Here is a 21,078-nt window from a genome sequence, read left to right on the forward strand (position 1 = left end):
CTGTGTGCACATTAATGCATTAGTGGAGATCTGTGTGTGCATTAATGCATTAGTGGAGATCTGTGTGTACATTAATGCATTAGTGGAGATCTGTGTGTACATTAACGCATTAGTGGAGATCTGTGTGTACATTAACGCATTAGTGGAGATCTGTGTGTACATTAGTGGAGATCTGTGTGTGCATTAATGCATTAGTGGAGATCTGTGTGTACATTAACGCATTAGTGGAGATCTGTGTGTACATTAACGCATTAGCGGAGATCTGTGTGTACATTAATGCATTAGTGGAGATCTGTGTGTACATTAATGCATTAGTGGAGATCTGTGTGTACATTAATGCATTAGCGGAGATCTGTGTGTACATTAATGCATTAGTGGAGATTTGTGTGTACAGTAATGCATTAGTGGAGATCTGTGTGTAAATGAACTGTCTTGTCTTGAACACAGAAGGCAATAAAGTCTCGTCGACCTCGAGCCGCTGGATCTCAGAATCAGGAATCTCAGGTTAGCGTCAGAATCATTGTGGATTTGAACACTTTTCTCCACAGATGTTGTGTAGATCATCAGTGTCTCTCAATCCTGCTCCTGGAGAACATCAGGGCTTTCCTTTATTTCACACAAAACACTTCAGATTATTGACTCTGTAAAACCTGTAATATCTGTAATACCACATCCTGATCCTCTGCTCTGACACAAACTGGGTTTGAAACGTCATTTCCTTCAACTTAAAAACAGCAAATGCTTCTGTGTGGTAAAACTGTGAAGTGTTTTCTATGAGGACTGAGAAACACTGCTGTGATACTGTTGAAAATACATGTTAAAGTGTGTCTTATTCTGAACACAGACTGCAGCAGGTTCTGATGAAACTCCAGCCAGTGGATCAAACCAGGACCAGAACCAGAACCAGAACCCAGCAGAATCTCATGAGATGAAGCCTCTACTGAATGAAGATCAGGACACTAGTAAGATTGACCAGGACCAGGACCAGATCCAGATCCAGGACCAGTCCCTGCACCAGTCCCTGCACCAGTCCCTGCACCAGTTCCTGCACCAGTTCCTGCGCCAGTTCCCGGACCAGTTCCTGCACCAGTTCCCGGACCAGTTCCCGGACCAGTTCCTGCACCAGTTCCCGGACCTGGACCAGTTCCTGCACCAGTTCCCGGACCTGGACCAGTTCCTGCACCAGTTCCTGGACCAGAACCAAAACCAGGACCAGATCCAGATCCAGAACCCAGCAGAATCTCATGAGATGAAGCCTCTACTGAATGAAGATCAGGACACTAGTAGGACTGAATCTCAGCTGGATTCAGTGGTTTCACAAACATAATTCAACAGTGAGAGAAAAACACTCCTGAGAAGCTTCTGACTGTGATTTAAGAGTTAAATCTCATTCTGCATTCGTTATTGAGACCATTTTTTTAAATGTACGTTTTCTTGGTTTTGTAAATAGCTGTAAATGTTTAATTGTCATTGTTCTTTGTATTCATGTAATAGTGATTTGCTTTTATATCTAATTCTAGCTCTAAACCACCTTCAACAGTACAGATGAACCTTGATCTTAAACTGCATTAAGATCATTAACAGAGAGAGAAATCAGTGTTATAACTTTAACTTTGACCTGATGGATTGAGGTTTGAGTCTCAGGATCACAGTTCAGGATCATGAAGTCAGTAAATGTTCAGTTGTGTGTCTCTTACTCCATCAGAAACACTGAGACTGAATGTTCAATCCTTCAGACGCCACTCAGATCCTTCATGTAATATCAAAACTCCTCTGAGTTGTTGTTCTCTTCCTTCCTCTTGCTAGAAAACATCTGTAATTCATTCCTTATAAAGTTTCCAGCCCATAAAGAGTCCAAACACAGAAGCTACAAGCTCATGAGCAGCCGGTCTCCTCTGTTATAGTCAGTGCTGGATTGATGCATTATTAGCAATTACAATGAGGAGAAATTATATATATTAATTATTATTATCATTATTATTTCACTCTAATGCTAAAATTATGTAAGACACTCACTTTATAAATGAATGAAATGAAAGATATCGTCATTTTTAACATAAATAATTTTTTATGGTCATCCATTACATCTGCCTGTGGGTTTTTCTAATATTTAATCAAAGAGAAGTACATTTCTACAGCTACAATAATCTTCATCCAAAACTTGCTTTTAGCCAATGTCACAATATGAGGAAAATCCGGCCTTGAATAACAGAGTCTGGAAAAGAGATATAGAAATGAATATGTATAACTCTAAGTTCTGCTATAACTTCTAATGGTGATTAAACATGTTGGATACTTTATGTGGAAGACAAAATGAGAGATTTAGCTAAATGTCAATCTATTGTATTGTAAAATTGTGCTTTATATCATATGTTGTAAATGTAAATAATGTTTCTTAATGTTAAATCTGCATCAAGGTTTCTGAGAAACCACATTTTGTTCTTGACTGCTGTTGCTGCAGTGTATATGTGTTTTTCTGTGTTTTATTAAGTTTTATAAAAGCAACATTTTGAGCAAAAAGCTGAGAAAGTCCTGTTTTGTCAAATAATATACATTCACAGTGACGATCAAAACACAGATGAATAGATCGAGTCCATCAACTCCTCGAAGCTTCACAGTCCTGTAGCTCGTCCTGGGTCGACAGTTCATTCAGTAACATTACACAGTTTTGATTTATATGCTGTTTAATGTTGATGATTGCATTATATTTTACATATGCATATGCATATGATTGCACATGGAGCTTCTGAATGATAACAGCACTAAACACTAGACAAGAGAGTCCATTACCACACTCTGAGCAACAAGGAAACGCTGAACATTTGGACACCAGCTGTGTCCCAAAGTGAAGGCTGCGGACTTCAAATGATGCAGCCTATGCGTCCTCCGAACGACGCTCCATGTAGCCTTCGTAGGATTTCCTAATTGTGCAGCCAGGTGTTCCCGATTACCGCTCCATGGAGGCGCCAAGCAACGGTGCGAGAGTATGCTGCCATCCTGATAATCCATTTGATATAATTGAGTAAACAGCTATGGAGCCAGAATTGGCTATTGTCATTTTTATGTTTTATATTTTACTGGAGGACATGGACATGGTACGGATGTTTCAGGTCATGTACTTTCGGCTTAGCCGATCGATTCAAATGTTCATTTATATCTTACCTTGATGTGATTTTGTAGGCTAGTGTATTATTTTTTATTATGCACATAAATAAACCATGGTAAATATATTTACACAGGTTTTCAACCCTATTTGAATATAAAACCCAGTTGAATATAAAAAGTCCAGAGCGAATGTTACTCCCGCTCTTCATCGACAGCTGTCACTGTTGCTAGGCGACAAGAACATTCCTCCGTAGGCTAGACCGGTCCGAGCGCTTCAGATGCGCCAAATGGGACGAAGCTGTAGTTAGCAACAATTTGTTAATATTGTGAAAATAGGCCTACATTTTGTTACTTTCATTTTCAAAATAACCAGTGGTGATATGTAAGGAACTACATACTTCGTTAATACTCGAAGTAATTTTCCCACACAGGACAGCAACACTACAAAATTGTTATTTTAAAATATGATGCATTGTTTTACATTAAACATTAACACAAAAGTATATAGTTTAAATGTATCAACCTTGAAAATATTCAGAAGTATAGAAGAATTTGTTTCATGTAGAAATTATGACTGTCATTACAAAAATAAACAATGTCCAGAGCAATGAATTCTCTTTTATTTACACATTTAAAGTTGCATAAAAATAAATAAATGTACAGAATTATTTTTTCCCTTTTAAAAAATATAAGTGAAAAAAAGTTCAACAAGAATATACTGTATATATGTATATTTCTCAATCATTCTTTCAAGAAGAGAAAACAGCCTGTCCATCCTCTCCCTACTCTCCTGTGCTCTCCTCGCCTCTGCAGTCCCATGTCTTCTCTAATCAAGTCCAAAAACTCGTCCTCTCTGTCTCGCCTTCTTCGTGGTGCTGGTGTGGGTTCCCCTGGCTCTTCCTCTTCTTGGTCACCCACTGAACTCGGCCCTGGTGTGTCCTCAGGGATTGAGGGGTTGGTGCGATGCCTCTGTCCCAACACCTCATCCATGAGGACAAACTAGGGTAAAGTTTCAGCAGTGGGTTTCCCACTCACACCCTCTCCTGTCCCAGGACACTTATAATCCTAAGGCAGAGCAAATTAACCATGGCTTGTTAACAACAACAGCACAAAACATTTCAGCAAAGATGTGATCTCAACTTTCTAACTTTGTATTTTTAAAATCATATTCATATTCAGAAATCATATTTATGAATACTCAAATTTGGTTAAAACCTTTGTAGACATAGCTTGCATGACAGCACTACAAAAACACATAAAAGTGAAACCCCATTGCCTTATCTACTGCTTTTCTTATGTTTGTGGGCTTTATAGGGTGAGTGATATTTCTTATTTACACAAGTTAGACAGACTCGTGCAAATATTACAATACATTTTTATTTTATTTATTTAGTTTTTTTTTTTTATTGCAATTTAATAAATTGGTCTGCAATTTAATAAATTAGCACAAGTTTTGCCTCAGACCACCTGACAAATGAAGCCACGCAATGGTGACGAAGGAGTTAAGTTTATAAGAAAGAAAAACTTGTGGCTTTTAACTCAGGTTTCGCTAGCTATTTGAGTAAATGAAAACATAATACTTATGTAAGGCGGTATATATATCTGTGTTGTCCACAAGGTGTCCCCATAACGCTATTGAATTAAAACAGATTCAAGTGCCTTTAGCGTTGTTTGGGCCTCGTCATGTACCGTAGCGTTGATACGGGAGTATTGCGTCATCTTTTCCTCAGTTCATGTTGTCAACGCTATTCACCTTATTCTGGAAGTAGCACTGGGTGGCGCCATCCGCTTAAGCTCACTTCCTGGTTTAGCTACTTAGTGCTTTGTTTGCCCTGGTCCAATCTGTTATCTGTCTTGATATAAGTAGATAGACTATAATATTATAGCCAAATGCGTTGGCCTATGGTTATTAACAACTGCTGCAACGTACTACATTTCACTTGAAGCTTTTGAAACAATGCCACAATCAAATTATTTAATAGCTGTGTCTTTCTAATAGCTATTACTTAGTTATGAAGATGTGCACAAACACTACTACATGTAAAGTTTGAAACATTATTACACCACAGTTTGTTTGCTTAATCACCAGATACATTTGCAGTGTATAGCCAACAGATGAGAAAAAAATAGCCACGAACTGGTGTAGAAAGTAGAGCCTCAACTAGATGAACAAGAGGGTAACGTTAGCTTAGCTAACTGCAATTTCTTATGGTTTGATCTCTAACACAAGTAATGGCTGTAAAATAAATCCAGCGACTGAATTCTAGAGGACCATAGCTTTCAAACAAGGTATAGCATGTGTATGTGTCCTGTAGCGAGACCATTACAACATTAGATGTGTGTGGCTAATGTAGGCTAAACACTACACATCGGCCGGGCTGCGATCAGACAGGCAGACGGGTCATATAAACACCTAAAAGTCGTTTAAAAATTACCTCGAGAAACAGTGCATTGCTGTGCTGTTGGTACACACGTACATAGCACATTTGGCACAAATTAACTTATCTTATGTGACATTTTATCAGTGAGACTTCTCTGCAGTTCTCCTCGAAATTGAATGAGGGTCCGCTAAACCGGAAGGTGGTTTACAACGGAAGTACTGGACAGAAGTAAAAGTGGGCGGGCGGAATAAGGTGAATAGACCTTATGTAGCTCCGCCCCTTTTCAGCGCTGCGCTCATTGTCTTTTGACTTCCGGTCTGTATTTTCACAGCGTTTTGCGTGTTTATTAATTAACGGCTCGTTTTAAAATCTTCCCGGTCGATTTACATTTGTTTAGTCATCTGCTTTAAACATTACAGTCCTCATGATAACTTTCGTTAACTTTACATTAAGTAAATCCACTTAAAAAGCTAATTACTCCTGGACAGAAATGCCATATAAATATACAGAGCAACCGCAAAACGGAAGTTAAAAGACAATTTTCCAAAGATGGCGGCGCCCTTGTTTCTCTGGCGCATAAGGTCTACAGGTAAGCCATGTTAATGGTAGTGGGGAAAATCAATGTAAAATATAGTTGTTTTCGCACTAAAGATCAGTTTAAGATATTTTGTGTTTTAAACTGTATAAGACCTAAATGCATATTAATAGAGAGTTGAAATTGTTTTTTTTTTTTTTTTTTTTTTTTTAAATGTGATTAATGCATGGTGGCTAATGTATAATAAAATAAGCAGCACAAGCTTACTGTTGAATTGCATATGCATTGAAATATATTTTGCTGGTTTAAAACTTAAGCTGAGTTCATGTTGTCAACGCTATAGATGCCGTACTGTGGAATAAAGGTCAAGCCACAATCCCGAACCACTCGGCGAACATATAACACAACGCAGAGCAGCGGAGGTGCTAGAGTCCAGTGAGCGTGCGGAGAGAGAGAAAGAGGGTTACACTTACATTTAAATGTGAATTTGCCGTCCACCACCGGACTCTAGGCCGTCATAAAAAAAAAAAGCTGTCGTAGTGTCCATTTATGTATCCTTCCTTTCACGGGGAAACGAAGGCTGCATTTGGCGTCGCTTTTACCTTCGTCGCACAGCGATGGGACGTCCTTCGTCACGGCGCTGTGACGTTTAGTCGCGCCGCTGTGACGCAATCGGCCTTCAAATACGGACTTCGGAGGATGCAGTCTTCACATTGGGACACAGCTGATATCGCTCGCTTTTGGATCTTCTTCTCCTGTGTTTTGATCAGGAGATTCTCTACTCTTTCAGAAGATGTGTAACAGCGCCCCCTACCGTTACCAGTGAAAACACGGAAAGCGGTGCGGGGAAAGAGTTAAACGCCTCTGATTGGCCATCGTGTTCAAGAGATCAACAGACGTGTCTGTGATTGGCTTCGTTGCTCATCGCTGTAAAACACGCTGTCTCAGATCACAAACACACTGGAGCGTTTGATAAATCGGTTTCTTCTCCAATATGATATTATTGTAGTATTAACCTGAGGATGCTCTTGCTCAAACGCCCGTGTCTCTTATGTCACGTGATGCTGACATCATCATCATCATGATTCACTGAAAACATCCAGTGTTTAATCTCTTATCAAAATCTGTTTAATTAATACACTTAAATTGTACATTACAACACTGTGAAACTACAGCAAGAGATCCAGCAGTAATCACTTATTATTCAGATATTTTTAATAGAAGCTTGTTTTCGTCATATAAGTACAAACTTTTTATCTCTGACTTTTTTTTGTTGCAAGCTTCCATAAGTTTTAGACACATCCGGCAAAATGAAAGTTTCAAACTACTGCATAATTCAGACACACATTAAGCATATGAATCTCAACAACAGTGAACATATCAACTCAACTAAAAAGTAAAACAAAAGCAAAAAAAAAAAGAAAAGAAAATAGTAAGACCATTCAGCTGCATAATTTATTCATGCTGCAATGCATGCTGGGAGTTTTCAGTTCTCATATAATGGTGTCAATTCAGGCAGATCAATAATATTGTAAAAAATGAAATAAAAGTGTCTCTGTGTGTCTAAATGATGCAGTAGCTCAGAATGTTTTATGCACGACATGTTATTAAAATCCTTTATAATAACTGATTGTCACTGCTGGATCTCATGAATCACAGAGCAACTATAATCAATAATATAAAACTAATAACATCACCCATATAATCAAAGATTAGTCACTGGATGAGGGGTTGGTCTGTTTTCACAGAAAGATGAGAAAATTACAGATTTTCTTTTTTCGCTGGAAAACACTTTTAAACTCTTTCTATGAAATACTGCATGTTGGGGTTTTATCAGGAAACAGCGGAGCGAACAGCAGGTTTCACTTTCACTTTCACTTTCACTTTCAGTTGTTTTCTAGTAAAACTGCGATCACAACACTGAGCATGTTTAGTGTTCTCTCACACACGAGCTGACGCTTCACACACTCATTACACACACACACACAAGCTGATGCTTCACACACTCATTACACATATGAGAAACACTCAATACTTTCACTCATTTGTACCTTACTGTCTAAAAACACAATTTAAAACACCAGGCATCATGTGTTTGCTGACTTTAGTGAATGTCAACATGAGATTTAGTCAGACGAAACGGTTTTGAGGTTAACTGATCTAAATCTGTCTCTGGAAAATGCTGATAATGAGGGATTTGGAGTAAATATGAAGAGTTTTTTAATAATGAGGTAAACATATAAAAGTAGAACCTTGGGGTAAGATGGGCCATAAGAACAGTGGCGTGTTGTCACTAGTGTTATTATTTTTTAATGTAATAACTATTGTAATGAATGAGGTTACTGTTGTTCAATAATTTAATGAATTAAACATACATTTTTAGACATCTTTGCTGTCATTAAAACCTATAGGCTGGTTGAACCTTTCAGTTTGCATTAAAATATGGGCAATTAAAAATGTAAAAATTATCATGCTTGTATTTAAGTCATAGAATTAATTTACCTTTCAGATGAATCTCTATTACAGCGATTCAACTAAATTGTCAATGAATAAAGTTTAAAGGTGCAGTGTGTAATATTTAGGAGGATAATAAACATAACCATGTTTTCAGTGGTGTATAAAGACCTTACATAATGAAATGTTGTGTTTTTCTTACCTTAGAATGAGCCATTTCTATTTGCTACTACTACTACTAGTATTGTTCAGATCAGTAAACTGCAGCAAAAATGTGAGCGTACGAGTTTCTTAATTTGTGATTTGTAGAATAGGATTTGTGAACCTGCAGTGCAGAATTTGAGAAGGTGTAACTGTTGTTCTGTTTTTGGGGAGAGAGAAAAAAGTCTACAAGTTTGCAACTCTGCAGATTTACTGATACACATGTGTGGCTATTCTCTACAACTACAGATTCCACTGTCACAGGCGTTCAGTTGATTTGCACCAAAAATACTCTCATAGTTCTGCTTTACTTATGAAATAATTGCAAGTGGAAGACCAGATTAGTTGTCTGAGGAATTGCATTAGTTCGGAGGAACTTGTCCTGCATTTGTTAATGCAATAGACTGCAGTGGAGTCATTGCAATAGAAGAGAATGCTTTCTCCCACAGAGTAGCAGCCATGATAAGTGGAGGGAGAAATCTCTGCTGTGGCAGTGAAGTGTAATGACCTGATCAATATCAGTCATTTTGTTAAATGTTTATTTCTGAAATATGTGGGTTATTGTATTTTGTTTGATAGTGTTTAATGCATATGCAAGAAGATTTATCATTTAATTATTTCTGTGCTGTTCAGATGTACCTGGTAATTTAACAGTTGAGTTGTGTTTTCTTTAAAATGTTTTAAGGATTCCTTCAAATTGGGTTTTATTTTCATATTTGCTCTTTGCTGTTCAACTGTTATGTGAGTTTTGCATAATACAAAAGGAGGAAATTGAGCTATGGCGTTCTTGTTGTTTATTCTTTCACCAGCCATTGTATTTGTGTAGCTCAGTGTTTTCTGTGGTAATATTCTATGTTTTAAAACCAAGAATATTCTTTCAGGTACCCATTGATAAGCAGAGAGATAGTGAGAAGAATCATAGTGTTCTTAGACAGGGTTATTATACAATGGATTGTCTCTTTCACCATTTTACCAAGCTTTAGGATTAAGAGGGTTTAATACTTTATACGCTGCTGTATAACGTACTTGCCTCATCACGAGCCTATGGTGAAAAGGGTTACAGAAGTAACACGGTTTAATCGAAAAGGATTAGATGTTGTACTGCTGCTGTCTGTCTTATCAAATTTGTTTTATACGGTAAATGAGCACGCTAGCAGTGTAGGTATGGCGTGATGAAAACATCCTTTTTAGATTCTGTAAGAAATAAAGTTATTCCATACAAGTTCTTTTCTCTCCATCCTTTATTTGGGCAGTGAATGAATAAAACAACAGAAGAAAGGCCAGCCTGGGAAGCTAGGAAAAATAGCTCAGCTCCCAATATTCTGAACAAAGAATATATACTGAAAATGTATAGGGAGTATCACAATCTCAACCAATAAGATCATAAATGACATCATATCATATCAGATATACTTATATAACATCGTGGTAAATATCCGGTAAAGTTTTCCTTCTGAGCCTTGTGGTCCGAAGGCTTTTCTGTATCATACATGGAAGAAAACGAGACCCTCTCTCCCTCAAACTCTGAGGGTCCTTCCTAATATGAAACAGATGTGAGATTACATACATACAAAGGAATTTGCAAACAAGGCCTTTTCACTGTAGAGTACAGGGCCTTTACACTTAGACAGACTTTTCTATGGACAAAGCTGGGGTAAAGAAAATACATTTCTAACAGATTCTTATCATGAGGCGAAGTTTGTAGCATGCTTGTATGCAGTGGTTAAAGTGGGTTTTGGCAGGTGTGGGAACCCTCAAATTTTGTGTAGGGTGCAGCAGGGGAAATGACTCACCGTGGGACAACATATTGAGTATCGTGCAATACTTTTTTGAACAAGAGTGTCACTGTGGCACTAACTATCACAATACTTATTTACTTGATATTTGAATGTTTTTTATTTTGGTCCATCTACATCTACACTGATATGATGACGATACTATGTTAAAATTGACTGGGCTGAAAATCTGACTGGGCATATACCATCCACAGCCCACCCACAGACACGGGCATTCAAATGTGAGGTAGTTAGGGGGGTTTGGGGGCATGCTCCCCCAAGAAAATTTGGATTTCTCTGACCTACATATGTGCGATTTTTTTTTATTATTATTCAAAAATGGATAAGAAATAGCTTTAAAACCATGTCAGTGGGCATTCGATTATTTGTCAATACCTGCTCTCTCCTCATCTTCATCTTTCTTTTTCTCTCAGTCTCCTTATCCTGCCCTATTTCTTCCCCTCATAATGCAGAACTTTGACTGATAATCTTTTCATTTTCGTCTGTGTCAGTGAAGAAAGTAAACTCAACTGATATTCAGATGTTTTTATTAATCATTTTCTGAGACAAGTTAATTGACTCGAGGCTACCAGGAAAGCTGTAGCCTAAGTCAGCATTGCCAATAGGAACCTTCTACAAGCTTTGGAATTTAAAAACGTCTGTTTTTAAATGTTAAAAGTCATTTAAAATAATACAAATTATAGGCTGGGGTTTACCGCAGTTGGTGGAATTGGCAGACGTTCCCTTAGGCATCATGCGCTGTGGAAACGCGTCAAAGCATTCTCAGGTATAAATATGCAGCATTAACGCACGTAGGTGATTTTGAATGAATAGTTAATGTTGATATACAATGGTTACATAATGTGAAAACTAATCCTGCTATTGATATCTTTGTAAGACTGCCGACCCTATAGAACATTGGCAAGGGCAAACAAATGTCCGACGAATATCGAACCTAAAACTAACTTTACCGCGCTCAACCAGCGGGAGTGCATTTCAGGCATTAGTAATCGCTGGCGTTCAGCGGGGAGGGAGGAAGGACTTTGTCTGAATGCGTGAAGCGGCATAGATGCACTCAAATCAGACAGGAGAGCCGTGACTGAAAACATAACGTCGGGAAGCGTGTTTGCCAACCATCAATACCCTACCATTGCGCTATCATTGATATTAATGAATCTATTTATTTATTAATTTATCTGAGGTGATAAATTAACCCCAGTCTCTTTAGCCCAAACTGAGCAGTTCATCTTTAGAAATAGGAAGGTGTGGTAGCAGTGACTTACTTGTGCTGTTTTTGTAAACACTCCAAAAGGGGAAATCACAAATTATTATTATTAGTAAAAAAAAAAAGAAAAAAAAAAATTTTTTTTTGTGAAACGCACCAGTAGCTGAAAGCAACCCATGCTAAGACCACCAGGGCCTGAGATCTTTGGAGTCAAATACCTAGCGAGCCATGCTCAGGCTCCTGAAATGAGACAGGCGGGAGTTCCACAGCGGCGGTGTGGGTCGGGTTGAAAAGGGCGGCTGTAAAGAGGGTGTACGATGGCATATGAGCTGATGTAGGTAGTGGCTAGTGAAGAGGAGAGCAGAGGCAGGAACCTTTTGTGGAGGCAGCCTCACGCTGGGTTAGCGCTACCGAAAGGAAAGTCGTTGGAGGAAACAAGAGATATGCAAAGGAGGAGTCGGAGCAGTTCCTCGTTGCGGAGGCAGCCTCACACTGTCTTTGGGCAAAGCTAAGTAAATCACCAGTGGTTAGGAGCGAAGACTGTTCACTTGGCGGCCATATTAGGAATGCTCCATTTTCATGGCATGAAAAGTGAACATTTTACTTGAAAATGTGATTTGTAAGAGCTTCATACTCAACCGATAGTTTTGTTTCATTTATATATTTGTGAAGATCTTAACTAGCAGAACAGAACAATCATATTTGTTTGAATAAGAGATCAAACTACACTGAGTTGTTTTGTAAGAAGAAATGTTTTTACATAGGCAACTGTAAACAGTAGGCTATATACAGTATATACAAGAAAGTTGTCGCTGAGAAGACAACTTTCAAAGACAGATCCGGCTTTATAAACACCAGCAGTAGCAACGAGAAACAGCTCTGGGGTTTACAGTGTTTCGCTTCCAGCTCAATTCAGAGGATCAAAAACTTACAAACTTACAAAAACTTAAATATGGCTGATACAAACTACATTAAAAGCAGACCAATCTGTTGAAAATCAAAACATGAAAGTAAAACATTTATACTATACACTAATTGATATAAATGTGTAAAAGTAAAACCCTTTTTAAAACCTTGCTTTAAATTTTTAAAGTAACTCTAACGGCGAGTTCCCCAAAAAAGCTGTTTTTTTGTGATTGAAATCGTTGTACAGAAAGAAAGAGGAACAATCTGACAGACGGAAAGTTACAATATTTCCATACGCCAGTCACTCGACTCTTTTGTTCAGTGTACAGCGCTCAACTCTTTGTTATCATCAATAACACAGAAGTAAAGGCACATCATCAGGCATGTTTCTGTAATGCTCAGTTTGCACATGCTGACTTAGTTTCATTCCTTCTTTTTACAGAAGTGCTGAATGACAATAATGTAAACACACACACACACACACACCGCCCCGATCTGCAGGCAAGTGTACGAGCAGAAGAGCAAACGTCATCACTGAGATTTTGAATGAAGATTTGGCGCCATCTGCCGTACACTCAGCGCACTTTCTCCCTCACTAATTTTAACCATAGACAGTATATAAACTGGAGTCGCGATCGCCCGCGAGCTTCTCCTCCTGTGCATACGGTAATTTCCTACTGTGCGACAGAGAGTCGCGTTGTTATGACGCAATCGTTAGCCTATCTTTACAAAAACTGCTTCTACAGGGCCATAACGTAAGATACAAGGTAATGGAGCCTTTTATACATTTTCGTGTTTCTTTAGAAATAAATAATGGACAAATGGAGTCTTTAAACGCCTCAGATGTAAAGTTATTCGCTGAATGGGAGTCAATGGGATGCTAACAGCAGGTGGGGGTCCGCTAGCCAATGGCGGCGCCCGGGGAAACTTTTATTTTATGAAACCCTGCCCCCGATTTGAACTTTTCATTGTTATAACTTTACCATAGTGATGAAACGCGTTTGTCCGTTTAGGGCCACTGTAGAAACATGTTGATGTAAGCAGACCCGCGGTGTGTGTAGACAGAAATACCTCAGTCTAAGGTAATAAAAACATAACGGTTCATTATCATTTATACGGTCCAGTATATTATACTGCATTTATGTCTGATCCTCCTAAATATTACACACTGCACCTTTATGAATAAAACAGTCTAAGGTAATAAAAACATGATGATGATGAAGATGATGAAGCTGAAGATGATGATGATGAAGATGATGATGATGAAGATCATCCTGTGGACACAGAGATGTTGAACTGCAGTGAATCAGATTCATCAGATTTGAGCTTCTTCAGTGAATCATCATCAGATTCAGGATCCCTGAGAGAAACACACTCAGTTTCAGCAGATCAAGCTTCATTCACAGAGTCTCAGCTGAACGTCTGTTTCACTTCTTCTGATTCAGTCAAACTCTCTTCAAGTCTTTATTTCTCTCGGTTTGATTCACTCTCACCTGTTTTATGGATCGTTACGCTGAAAGATGATCGTCTCTGCTTTTGGAAAATACCTGACTACACATTGACTGATTATTAAACACTATTATATTCATCAAAGTATTTTCTTTTTATTCAGAGAGATTTTATAGTTTAGGCGTCCCTTAATATGACTTTGTCAAATTGATTTTCATGACTATTTTATTCTTTTAGACACAATTAAACACTCATGACTCACATAAAGATCCTTTTACGCAGCATGAAACATATCAAGATGAAGATGATGAAGATGAAGAGAGCAAACAGCCACCACAACTGATCTATACAAGTGATCAAATATCAGATCAGCTGATCTATAATGATAAATCAATATTCGAGTTTATGTTTAAAGCTCTTGATGTTTTACCTGAGATCTGGAGAGACGGAGTCACTTCATTCACATCTTTAAAACACACAACGATCACAAATATCAGGCAATATGACAGAAAACATTCACACTGGATTGAGTCTGAATCAGTGTTTTATTAGTGAATTAGACACACGTTTATCAGCTGAAACTCACCTGAGTTTGGAGTCGCTGCAGTTTCATTCCTCACTGAAAAACACATTCACAATCATCATGATTCACTTACAGAAGATTCAGTTCAACAGAGTTTAGTCTGATTCAGGACTGATTCAGTCTCTCTCACCTCTGAACATGGTCTGAAGACTGTGATGAGACTGTGATGAAAGAAACGAAGCATTAGAGAATCATGTTAATGAAGGATTAAATATGAAAACAGAGGAATGATGTGTTGAGAGTTGATTTACTCCTGAAGCGTCACAGAGGATCTCATGAAGGACATTCAGACAGCGAGACGTGACGAGACGATCAGATGAGACTGAAATAACAGGATCCATCAGTGTTTCAGGATCTGATGGATCTGCTATCAGACGCTGGTCCTGAACACACACAAGAGGATCAGATCATGAGTGTGTGCGTACGTGTGTGTGTGTGTGTCAGTGTGTGTGTTTAATAGTCACCTTTGAGTGCCAGCTCTGCTCACAGTCTTCATTGAGTGTATGATTCAGGACAACAGGCAGCATCACATACACAAACCCCACAGCGCTCTCAATCTCTCCACATGTCATATTGATAATAGACATGATTCAACTCAAATGAAGAACCTGTTTTAAAACAATAAATGACAGAATTTTTAGCATGTTATTTAGACATTCACTCATCAAGAATCACAATCAACACACAACAACTTTCTGCATAGCTTTCCCCTATTATCAGATAACTTTTTTTTATTTATTTTTTTTACTTTTGTAAATAGAAGTCTTATAAATTTGAATAAATAATCACAGATATGACACTATTGCGGCACGACTGTCACACTCAGGCGTTCATTAGTGACTGAAATATGCAGATTTACAGTGTGTTAGTGCCGGCTCAGAGTGACATCAGCAGTTGCATGGAGACCCCGTGGTCATGTGATGCTTGAAACTTCATTAAACTTCAGTTTATTATTTTATTTTTTAGCTCAAATATAACAGTATACATTATGGGTCAGTCGTGGCCTAATTGTTAGAGAGTCAGAATTATTTTCCATTTTATTAATTTGATACATTTTAGTCATCAAAATCATGTCAAATCAATTGAGTTGAATCTATATTTCATCATGTAATAATCGTAATAATAATAATACATAGTGGATAATCTTTAAACATTAGCTTATAAACAAGATGATTGATGTTTGTCTGATCATTATGTTTCTCACTGAATTGCACACATGTCCTGTTCTGATAGTTTCCCTGTGGCTCTGAGTGCACCAATCACGGCTCTGTATGACTGATTCCTCTTCTCTCAAGTTCCTGTTTGACGCTCTCTGAATCATCCCCTGGAGACCTCATGTGTCTGACTAGAACTGATATGTATTTATCAGTCAGGATCAAATCTTCACATACAGACACTTCCGCTGAACCTGAATGCTCCACTTTCCCAACCATTTTCTGATTCACAATCTCCTGAATGTGTTTGGTGTCACTGATGAAGTGTGTCCCTCCATTCTCTTCCACCATCTTCTCTATTTTTCTGATCAGATCTTTGAACTGTGGGAAACTGGGAGACTCATTATCTAAACAGAAGAACCGGTTTCCACAGCTCTGTATGAGGGATTGAAGATCTGGATCACTTTCCTGTAGAAACTCTTCAATGGTTTTATTCTCCTTCTCTAACTGATCCTTATGGGTGAAGATGATCATGGTGTATTTTAGTATCTGTTCTCCGAACACTTCTTTGAGCTGCTGTATTGTGTTTTTCTCCTCCTCGGTGAATCGACCCAGTCTAATCACGATAATGAAAGCGTGTGGTCCAGGAGAGGATAACATTATGCATTTCACTATTTCAGTTTTAATCTCATCTTCACTGAGCTTATTATCATAAAGTCCAGGAGTGTCGACCACCGAGATCTCTTTACCCATCCTCACTGTAGTTTCTGCCTGACACTGTTTCGTCACAGAGTCTGAAATGGCTGAAGATTTAAACAGGTTTCTGCCGATGATGGTGTTTCCAGTGGCACTTTTCCCACATCCAGTTTTTCCCAGCAGAACCAGTCTGATCTGAATCTGAATCTGATCTGGATCTTCTGATGAAACTACAACAGAAACATCAAACCACATCAATGCACTGCATAATTAAATCTCAGTATTGTTAATATGACGATGCTCTAAGCATGAGATATAATATAAGTGCCTTACACACTCAATGAATAACTTGCATGAACTGAATTGATTTTCAACAACAAATCATCTTACAGTTGATATCAAGATTGTCCTTGCTGTCACTCCTCCTCATTTGGTCCATGATAAATTTCCGTTCTCCGTTCTTCATCATCATTCCTTCAATCTTCTGCAGTAGTTCTGGGACTTGATCACCATGTTTACACTTGTTATTGAAACAGTGAAAGTTTCCTCCACATTCAGTCACCAGTCGCTGGAGATCCTCATGATCTTGTAGATATTCCTCAATGGTCTGCGGTTCATCCAGTTCCTCCAGTTCATCTCTGTGTGTGAACAGAATCATGATGTACTTCTGAGCTTTAGGACCTAATAAACCGTTAATACTTATAGAGGAAAACTTGAAAAAAATTAGACGCAGTTTTCAGTCCTCGCCTGACTCTGGCCTACCATTGCCATCAGATTGTGTTTTCTAAGAACGATTTGATGATTACTCTGCAATATGCTCATATTGTGTGTGATATTTGTACTCACTGATCACGCCAGGAGAAACGTTCATGCTGTGATCTGAGGAACTGCTGACAGCACTAGCGTCTGAGAGTCTGTGATACTCATCCATCTTTAGGGGAAAACATACTGAATATTAATGACGTATGAAGCATTTCAAAGATTACTGACAGAAGACTTTTAGTGTTCATCATATAATGCAACTGAATCCTGTAAGAAATTCCTTATGAATCTTAATTCTGTCATTTCTTGTGTTATTGAATGGGCAAAGCTTGAAGTGTGTTTTTGTCCTCCTGGAAATCTTGAAAATGCAGAAGAGGTCAGGGAATGTTGAAGCATTCAGGTTAACCCTTTAGAAATCAGCTACAGGGGTGAAAAACTATTACAAACACACACACACACACACACACACACACACACACACACACACACACACACACACACACACACACACAAACACGCACACACACACACACACACACACACACACACACACACACACACACACACACACACACACACACACACACACACACACACACACACACACGCACACACATTGGATCTTCATTTCTTTAGAAATGAGTTAACTGCATATATCATCACCAATTAATTATGTCATCATGGCATTTTTGTCAAAATTGAGATTCAAAACAAGTGATTAAAAAAAGAGTGGTGGGAAGTGTTCTCTAAATGAGGGAAAATGGAGATGTATTTATATTTTGTATTCATGTAATTTCTCTTTCACACCACCAGAGGACACATAATGTATTTATGTTGACAAAGAAAAAAAAAAGATTGTGAGTGAAAGAGTTTATTTATATTTTTTATGTTATTATTTTTATCTTATATCTGTTATTTAACAGTTGATATAGTTCTTTAATGCTGATCTAAGTAGCAGAAGACACTCGCCACTGTTTTAGTTGCCTTGTATATATTTTTATTAGATCATTTTTTGATTGACAGCAGCGTTTCAACACAGACCCGTCCTCGCTCGTGAGCGAGCTGTCATCATAGTCCGTCGTAAGTTAGACTTCCTGATAATACAAGTGTCACAATGTATGGGTGATGTCCGCTGGGTAGCCACTAGAGGTCCTCTTCCCCCACAGGTGTCAGTCACTATTGAACTACAATCCCCATCACCCTTGTTGGACTCATTATTCATTATCACACTCAACTGTTCCCACTCACCTTGTTAGTGTCTGTCTATTTATACCCTGTCTGTTTTATCACTTGTTCTGGAATCCGTGTATTTTGTCACCCGCTTCCCAGAGTCTGTCTTGGTTTGAAAGTATTTATTTCTTGTTTTTGGACTGCTTACATGGATCTTGACCTTTTGCCTGTTCTTGGATTTATGATTACGGATTACCCAATAAAACTGCACTTGGACTATCACCCTCTCGTATGCGTGTCGTGACAACAAGTGAACTTCCATAAGTGAAAGTAACTGTTCTGCGGACATTTCATGAACATGAGCTTCCGTCAGCGAAACATCTATATTTGTGGTAATTTATAGCTAAATGTCATAATCGTTTTGGTTTAATTTAGCATTTGAAGATGCACCAGACGAGCTGTGTTTTGATGTCAGTACTGCTGATGATCGCTGATGGTACGTAGACTATTATATTATGATTATTTCTCTCTCTCTCTCTCTCTCTCTCTCTCTCTCTCTCTCTCTCTCTCTCTCTCTCTCTCTCTCTCTCTCTCTCTCTCTCTCTCTCTCTCTCACTGTTTCTACTTAAAATAGTTTCTACTAAAACTTTCTAAGTGTCATTTTGGGATTGTATAACATAGGCTAGGTAGAGGTTTTTTTGTGTCTTTTTTTTTTGTGGATAGAAAATCGCCTATCCAGCGTTTGCTGTGTGGTAATAGCGTCCTCAGAGCGGGTGAATTTAGACCGGATGTCGCGTAGACACGGTGTCAAACTCGAACAGATTAATGTTTCGGTGGAGCAATGTGTTTTGGCTGTAGAATAAGTTGTTGGTTTCAATAGTATATTATCAGCTTCTCGTATGATAGGATTTCTTGATTTGCCTACTATTGAAAAAGTAAACAGCATCGTACAGAATGGCTGTTATACAGGAGACCTTTACTACCGCAATGCCGCTGCTTCAGCCAGCGGAAAAACTTATGTTGTCCAATGTTCCCCCGTTCATTAAAGATGAACTCTTGCTTACAGAGCTTCAAGGCATGGTAAAGTAGTGTGCCAAATGAAAAAGATCCCGCTTGGCTGTAAATATTAAGCATGTTGTTTGTTTTAGACGACAGGTTTATAGGGTTTTGAGGAATGATGCAGATGATTTGAATGTGGCTTTCAAATTTAGAATTGATGGGTTTGATTACTGTATGTAGTTTTTGCCTCCTCTGATATCTTGAAATGTTTCCGATGTGGAAAGGAGGGCCACATTAAGTGCATGTAGACCTAATGATGCTGAAACTGTAGATAATGAAAGGATGGGTGGGAGTGCTGAAGCTGGGACCAGTGCCGCTTCTGCTCGGGAAGATATGCATGTGGAAACTGGGAGAAGTGAGACTGCTGAGGATGAGGAAGATGTGGAGAGTGTAAAGGAACACACCAGTGACACAATGATTAGTGCAGACAAAGTAGAAAATGAAACTGATGTATCACATGATGAAGATGTATATGGCAGAATCTACTGAGGCTGAAGAGAGTTTGGACACTGAGATGATGAGGGATGAAGCACTTTTTAAAACTCCCTCTACTAAAAGAAAAAGAGTAAAGTAAAGCCCAAAGCGTAAGAGCACTGGTCAGGTGACAGTAGACTCAGCTTAGCGCTGGGCGATATGGCTTTTTCACACAAAAATCTGATTTACGATTTAAATCTTTTGTTTTGATATTCCCTTCTGGGATTTGATCTGGATTTCCCCATTGGGGTTAAAGTGCAATCAGAAACAACAAGCCAGAAAGACAAGATGTCAGGCCCTGCCTTTGTAAACAGTGAAAATGTAACATGACATAAAATGGGTAGACTGGGATTGGGGGGGATGTAAAAAAAAACAAAAACAAACAAAAAAACCTTGCATCACAATAAGTGTATTGTGGTTGTCAAAACATTTGGTAGCTAAACAGAATTTTATTAAGTTAAGTGACAACACAATATTTACATGGTACAATGACTGGTATGCTACTGTTTTTATTATAGCTTGACACAAATTTCACAATTTCAATTCAATTCTTGTGATTTGATTCTGATCTTGATTCAATATTGATTCCTTTGGATACATATTAGGTCCATTAGGTATGTTAATGTGTTATGTTAATTGTTCTCCAAATAAATAAATAAATAAAATTCTCACCTAATTCTGTAACCAGAGCCCTGTCAGCTGGTATTATTATTAAAGGTTAAAAATAACGTCTCAAATTAAATATAATGCGTTTTTTTTTATAATAACATTATAATATTTTAATGATATAGGGAAAAAATAAATATAATATAGTTATCATATTTAGCGAAATACTCCTCTCTAAAGCATTTTTTTCCAACTAACGTGCTATGGTCATTAAATGGCTTTCCTGAGGTAAATGTAACTTTACGTGACATATTCTCCAGCTGTTTTATGATCGATCACTTTTATTACATTTCGTTAAGTTGAACTGTATCTTTCAAATTACTTATTGATCATTCGTGTTTATTTACTATTAACTAGTGTAAAGAGTAACAGATGATCGGTTAACGTGCCGCTTGAACTGAGATCAGTCAGAGATCTATCACGTCACATTTACAAGCGCCAAAACTGTGTTTATTGTTTGAATTTCGTAATTAAATTGACAGA

At 38.1% G+C, this 21,078-nt stretch overlaps 2 protein-coding genes across 3 annotated transcripts in view; both read left to right on the plus strand.

Moving 5' to 3' along the window:
- LOC308700561 (CD276 antigen homolog) overlaps positions 1-21,078 on the plus strand; it is a 1,553,888-nt gene that overhangs the window by 43,719 nt on the left and 1,489,091 nt on the right. The gene's annotated exons all lie outside the window — the stretch shown is intronic.
- LOC308700492 (uncharacterized protein) overlaps positions 18,719-21,078 on the plus strand; it is a 56,547-nt gene continuing 54,187 nt past the window's right edge. For both annotated transcript variants that reach the window (XM_081382125.1, XM_081382124.1), the window contains exon 1: positions 18,719-18,892. Coding sequence is in view for 1 of the 2 variants with exons in the window: in XM_081382124.1 (XP_081238250.1) it covers positions 18,841-18,892 (52 nt within the window). In the remaining variant the exon portion in view is untranslated. The remainder of the gene's footprint in view (positions 18,893-21,078) is intronic.

The sequence above is a fragment of the Scardinius erythrophthalmus genome, assembly GCF_964197995.2.
Source record: "Scardinius erythrophthalmus genome assembly, chromosome: 1".
NCBI classification, from domain to species: domain Eukaryota; kingdom Metazoa; phylum Chordata; class Actinopteri; order Cypriniformes; family Leuciscidae; genus Scardinius; species Scardinius erythrophthalmus.